Source organism: Phasianus colchicus, chromosome 4, assembly GCF_987193195.1.
Source record: "Phasianus colchicus chromosome 4, bPhaCol1.hap1.1, whole genome shotgun sequence".
Classification (NCBI taxonomy): Eukaryota; Metazoa; Chordata; class Aves; order Galliformes; family Phasianidae; genus Phasianus; species Phasianus colchicus.
In genome coordinates, this window is record NC_143439.1 from 30,903,286 (window position 1) to 30,909,844 (window position 6,559).

The 6,559-nt window shown below is 46.9% G+C and overlaps 1 protein-coding gene across 4 annotated transcripts in view; it reads right to left on the bottom strand.

Annotated features, from left to right (window-relative positions):
• The window catches only part of TNKS (tankyrase), a 109,490-nt gene extending 103,918 nt beyond the window's left edge, over positions 1 to 5,572 (bottom strand). For all 4 annotated transcript variants that reach the window (XM_031596746.2, XM_090139067.1, XM_090139066.1 and 1 more), the window contains exon 1: positions 5,068 to 5,572. In XM_031596746.2, coding sequence (XP_031452606.1) covers positions 5,068 to 5,557 — 490 coding nt within the window. In that variant the 5' untranslated portion in view covers positions 5,558 to 5,572. The remainder of the gene's footprint in view (positions 1 to 5,067) is intronic.
• Between the last annotated feature and the right edge of the window lie 987 nt (positions 5,573 to 6,559).

The following is a 6,559-nucleotide window of genomic DNA, read 5'->3' on the forward strand; positions in this document are numbered from 1 at the left end:
GCTTCAGTACTGCACATTTTTCCCCCCAAGATACAGCTCTTCTGGAACCCAACAGCACTTCTACCAGTTCACAGCAGAGAATGCACTTAAACAAATTTAACTAAGCAAGTTGAAGAGCCTTCCAGCTGTGGAAAAGGGTACCTGGTTCAGTATTGCTGGACATTGGAGGCTTCGTATTTGTATTCTCTTGTAAATCCCTTCAATAAATTTCCACTAGTGATCCTTAGAATGGCCTTACAACAAGTTACAAGTGAGAGAAACTTCCCAGAAAACAATAAGCAAACATTTCACATCATACAAATACAACAAAAGCATAAAGGAAAGTTCCAGTCACCTAGTAATTGATGAACACTTCCTCTTACGAGCAAGAGTTCTAGTTTCACAGGCCCTGAGCCTTAAGGCTGCCAGGAGATTTTTTAATCAACAACAATTTCTATACTGATCAGCACCATCCACATGAATCCAGCTGCCAATCTTCATTAGCTCTACTTTAAATTGCACAAGGCAGAATTAATCAGTGACTCAGCTTTACAAACACCTGTCTGAGTAAGGGCAGAGACATCTCTTCTGTGGCACAGATATCCCAGACAACTACAACAAAATCAGTAAGAGTAGTTTATGAATACGTATGTTCATCGCAGGGGAGTTGGACTAGACAACCTTTAAAAGGTCCCTTCCAACTCTAAGGATTCTATGAAGATATCCAAAAGCAAGACATTCCATAGCAAATTAAACTAGCCTCTTTTATCTTGTCCCACAGGTACCTCTGCATAGAGTGGAGGTGTGTAACAGACCACTGACGACTTCTTGCCATTTTCTGTCTCCCTCCTGCAAGCAACACCCAGCAGCTAGTTGTATTTCATCTGCTTTCTCCATTCCTTAGCCGACTTCCACATGTCGAAGCAGATTGTGTTCTTAAAATTAACAGCTTGCTAGCTGACAAGAAATCCTTCAGCATTAGTTGTTTACTCCAGAAATCTTTCCAAAGAACAGTGACATCTGTTAGACTTCACAAAAAGACCGGATTTCCAACAGTGATAACCAGTAGTAGGCAAGCTTATTGAAAACTTCTTCTGCACACAAGCTTTTATTGCCATTACTACAGACCAAAACTAAAAGAAGACAAGGAATATCACTGATGACATTCCTTGTCAAGTGATCAAGGAGTGATCTGGACAAGCTTACGACTGGCTGTATGTAGAACCTAGCAAGGACTCAGCTTCTTTCCATCAGGTTCATCCACCCAGTCACTGTGAGAGCACTGCTATTCCTGATGACAAACCACCAAGAACTAAATCTAAACACATGAATCAAGTTGTCAGCAACAAATACATGCATTTTCTTTTGTAAGGCTAACGTTTTTTCCAGGTGGGAAGAAGCAAGTTCATTACTAAGAAGCCTCCTGATTATTCTTGCCAGCCCTGGGATTTGCCATGAATTCTGTTATCTCAAAATCACTCCTGAAGCTAGCATAATAATTTTACTGCTTCGCAAGACAAGGCCTTTGTCAAGCCAAGAAACAGACCACTGATGGAGAAATAAATAGTAACAGCTGAGTTTCTCCTAGCAAGCCATTAAATACTTGGAAAGGAAGTCCCAGACAGCCAGGTAACAAATCACAGGAATCCTTGCCTTCTGATTCTACAACTAGGTAAACGTAATATCAGTTCCTATACAAGTGAACCCCATTTTTCCAGATGAGTGTCAGTATGTACAATATATTTCAGTTTTAAAGAGTGTGCATATCATCCTCATAAAAACATAACCAGAATCACAGCATAAATAAAGTTTGCTAACTTGTAAATTGAATAACATGCTGCTCTCATTGCATCTCTTTCCCTTTCTTCCCTCTTTTTACCCTCTCCTCCCTCCCTTGATGCACCAAACAATCAAAGACAGTCTCAAACTCTGCAACTTTGCAGCTGTGTGTAAATATGCACCCAATTATTTAGACAATAACACTTACTAACAGGGCAAGCATGTAACTCTGGCCTAGACATCTGCTTTTAGCTAACAGTACAGATAAAGCCTTAAGCCAAAAACAACCTTTATGGCCTAGTGCAGTTGCTTCTTTTAAGTTGTTTGTATGGTAGTTTGCACTGGAAAAGAAATGAATAAAAGAAGCATACAAACACATTTACACTTCCACTTCACCTCTTTTTCTATTTTTAAGTCAATCATCTGCAAGTCTTTAGAATCTGCTTTTCATTCATTATCCAGTCTTCCTCTCTAAGCACACCTCCTGGAAGAGGCTCAGAATTTCAAGCACTGGCTGTGCTCCAACCAGTCAGAGGATGGGGAAAAAAAAAAAAAGGAGCTTTTTCTTCAAATCACCCTCATACAGCCTCAATATTAAGTCCAAAGCAGGGCAGTCTTAATCATCAGGCTAAATGTTTCAGCACTAAGTTCAAGAACTAATTCCCCATCATTCAGATCAACTATGAACTCATTCCCAGATGAAGCTGTAGTATCACCCAGATTTTCTTTAACTTCATTTCACTGTGCACATTTTATCCATACATAGATAATGGGCTGATAACTCCAACTTCTCAAACCAGGTTTATAACCCTTCCTTGTTGGTTCTTTGTCTGTTTTTGTTGTTTGTTTAGTTTTTAAAGCAACTGACTACAGAAATTTCAGTTCTCACTTTTTCCTAAGTTCATGCACATGCTAAGAACCCTGAATGTTCTCAAAGCCCCCCCCTTTTACCTTCTTCCTGCCATAAGTTGATGTGAATGATTCAGAAAATAGAACCCTTTGAAAGTTTAAGGAAAGCTGGACTTAATCTTAAACCAGCTAAATCTTAAACCAGCACTAAACTCGAACTAAAGCAGTCATGTCCTCTAATAGTAAAAGCAACTTAGCTGCCTCAAATTGTTGCCAAAAAGGGTATCTGAGAAAACAAGATTTCTCTCTAGTTCATTTAAGTTCCCAGGGAAAAAAATAAAAATAATGAAGATTCCAGCTGCTCTAAAAAAAAAAAAAGAAAAAGGAAAATTTACTAGCTACTAAAATAATAATTCTGCCATAACCCACAGAAACAGAAGTGAAACTCTCTACTTTCGCCTGAAGAGTTTAGCTTGAAGAGCTCTGGAAGAAGCATACAGCACTGTTCAACTCCTATTCCCTTATAAATGCCCTTCAATTTCTATTTAGATGTGTCTCCTAAAACAGAAGCTATAATTCACAACATAGCTTAATATACACAGCAGACTCCTGTGCTCATAAGGCCATGGGAAATCAAATCAACACTGCATCATGAGCAAATATGTACTGCCCAAGACAAGTTGCATTCAACAACATGCATGCAGACTTGTCCAAAACAAAAGACCTCAAGATATCTATACTAAGAAACCTACTTAATACTTTCTACATGCCAAATCCTTTTGAATCAGATATACTCATTTATTTGATGGGAAATATGTACCACAGCTAAGCATGATCTCCAAATCTGGAGACAGAGACAACAGATGTCTGTCAGATATAAGAACTTCACCTACTGTTTTTCTCACGTTATAAGTATCTTTCATTAGTGTTACAGTAACATCCTATGGATACTGTCACCTGGCAAAACTTTATCTAAAGTTTTTGTCTGCTTCTTACCTAATCAAAGTAGAAACTACTACTGCAACATCAGCACTACAGTCTACCCTAGCCCTGAAGGTACAACCTGAGACCCTGAAGTTTAAGGGGACACACCAAGGTGTTATTATAAATATGAATCCAAAATAAGCAGTGCAGACTCAAGATTAGTCTTGAAAACATCAAGCACTTCATGTGCACACGTGTGGTTGTGCCAGCATTACATCCCAGGGTCCACAGAAATCTGTTTCCACATTTGAGACACTCTTCACAATTCAACCTGTATAAAGTCATGCTTCACTGGCAGAGATTAGAGAATGAAAAGGAAAGAGCTCAGGGCCAAAAGTTTCCCTAGGGGGTATCAGGAAACTCCACTAGAACTTCAGAAAGGACAATAAACCTACATAAGCTCAAAGAGCAGTATCTGACTGACAGCTGAACATCAGCTCAAAGTTCTCACCAACACTGCTAAGAAAACATTCATTTCTGTTAGCAGCTTTGAAGTGCGCTTTAAAGCCAAACACCACAACATAGATACTGACCACTCACCAATCTTGTTAATTACTTTATTTGTGCATAACAGAGCACCACTTAAAGCTCAGGCAAGGCAGCAACACTGTGGTATGTATCACAAAGCCCTGCCGGCCACAGACCTAGCATCATCCATTTTACTTTTATCATGAAAATAATTCACCCTGTACCCCCCTCCCATGAAGGCTAATCCCTGTAATATTTGTTATTATAAACTACACTCACCTGTGACAGTTGTGCTTGCTAAGAGACAATCATAGAATCATTACAGAACAGCTTGGGTTGGAAGGGACCTTAAAGCCCACCCAGTCTCAGCCACGTGTCATAGGCTGGTTCTACCCGACCAGACGGAGGCTGCCTAGGGCCCCATCCAGCCTGGCCTTCAGCACTTCCAGGGATAGAGCAGTGGTTACTCCTTGCTAAGGTCACATGTTGAATCTCACTGCCAGCTTGTTTCACAATATACTTTTTGATGTGCTATCACTTCCCTGCATTGATGCACAGCACCTCCTCAGCACATCTGCAATTTTCTAACCAAGTTCAATTGTTTCACTTCATCTTTTAGCACCTGTTCTGAGTAAGGAGGGGAAAGAACAACTGGAAAGAAAAAAGTTACAAGCTGTGAGGCACTGGCTTTGATCCTTGGTGTTACAGGTGTCTTTAGCTTTCAGGAGCTATCAGAAAAGAAGTGAAATCCCTCACTCCCAGAAAACTCCATCCTGAACTCCTTTCTCACTTCCAAAGCAAACAAGGTAAAGTTTTTTTTTAAAGCTGAATGCCATGTGAGGAACACAGAGAGATCTGTCGGTGCCTTTAGATTACCACCACACACAGAAGCCACGCTTTGCCTCGGCACGAGAAATACGGAGCTCAGATAGCTCCCCACCCCAGCACCTTCCGAGCCCCGGCCCTCGAGCCCCATAGAGAGCCGCCCCGGCCCCTCCGGGCACTGACCAGCGGCGAAGTGGAGCGGCGTGGACTTGCGGCCGGCCATGTCCTTGGCGTTGACGTTGCCAGCGTCCACCAGGCGCTTGACGCGCGTCACGTCTCCATTACGGCAAGCCTCCAGCAGCTCGCGGAAGGCCCCGCTCGGGCCCGCCGCCTCAGGGCTCTCCGCCGCCGGGCTCGACGCCACCGACGACGACGTGGACGAGGAGGAGGAGGAGGAAGAGGCCGAGCTGCCGGAGCTGCTGCCCGAGCCCGGCGGCGGGCCCGGCGCGGCGCTCTCGGAGCACTCCGGGGCCGGAGGCCGCTCGGCGTCGGGGGGAGCCTCGCCCTCGGGCCCGGCCAGGCTGTGGCGCTGCGCGGCGGGGCCGAGCTCGGCCGGCGCGAGGCTGGGGCTGCGCGGCGGAGAGGCGGCGGCGGGCGGCGAGGCCGGCCCGGGCGGCGGCGGGGGCCCGTGGTGGTGGTGGTGGTGCTGGGAGCGGCGCGGCGGCGCCGCCATCTTCGCCCTCCTCCCTCCCCCGCCGTCCTCTCGGCTCCCGTCACTGCGGCAACGGCAGCGGCTTCCGCCCGCCGCCGGCCAATGACGACGCGGGGCGACCGGACGTCACGCGGCGGGGGGGCGGGGATGGCGGAGGGGGCGTGGCCGCATCGCGTCCCGCCCTCCGTCGGGCAGCGGCTCGCGCCTGCCCCCTGGCGGGCTCTCGTGCGATCCCGCCCTCTGGGAAGCCCCGCCCCGCGCCTTCGGAAGCTCCGCCCGCGCGAGACCGGAACGCCTCTGCGATCGGGAGCGGAGCCGCAGGTACGCCTGTGGGAGCTGGGCTCTATTGAGAGACAGCTGCGAAGCGGTTCTGGCCGGCGCCTGACGCGCTCCCCCAGCGCCAGAACTGGGCTTTGTGCATCGCTTCCCGCCGTGCTGGGGCTGGTGCCAGGCCCGCCCCCTATCCCTGACAGAGACGCGCTCAGTAGCGGGGAACCGGGCCTCGTTTCTCCTGAGCTCCCGTTTTGTGTGCCCTCAGCCCGGTCATCGCGCCGCCAGCAGGAGGAGCGCCTACTTCCCACAGCCTTCTCCTTCCCACAGCCTTTATTTATCAGCAAAGCCCAGAGTTGGGCTTTCCTCTTTCAATAAAATGCTTCAAAGCACTAATGCTAGCCACTTCACAGCCCCTCAGCCCCGGCTGGTGGCAGCTAGGAGCATCGTGGACTGAAACGTGTTATTTTGGTAGCAGGAAACAAAGTCGTGGGCCTGGTATGGCAAGAACGATTGGGCAAGGTGATGGAGAAGAGGTTCGTTCTCTGTTCAGGAGGAACTGAACGTGCTATTTCAGATGTGAGGAAGCAGCTCCTGGTGTGTGCAGAGGGGCTGCTTCCTCAGTGGTCCTCAGACAAAATCTGAGTTAGTTCAGATAAAAAATATTCTGTCAGGATGTAAGGATGCTCCGAAAATCAACTAGGGCAAGCCTGGAAAAGAGCTCTGACAGGAACAACGCAGTGAGAGGCCACA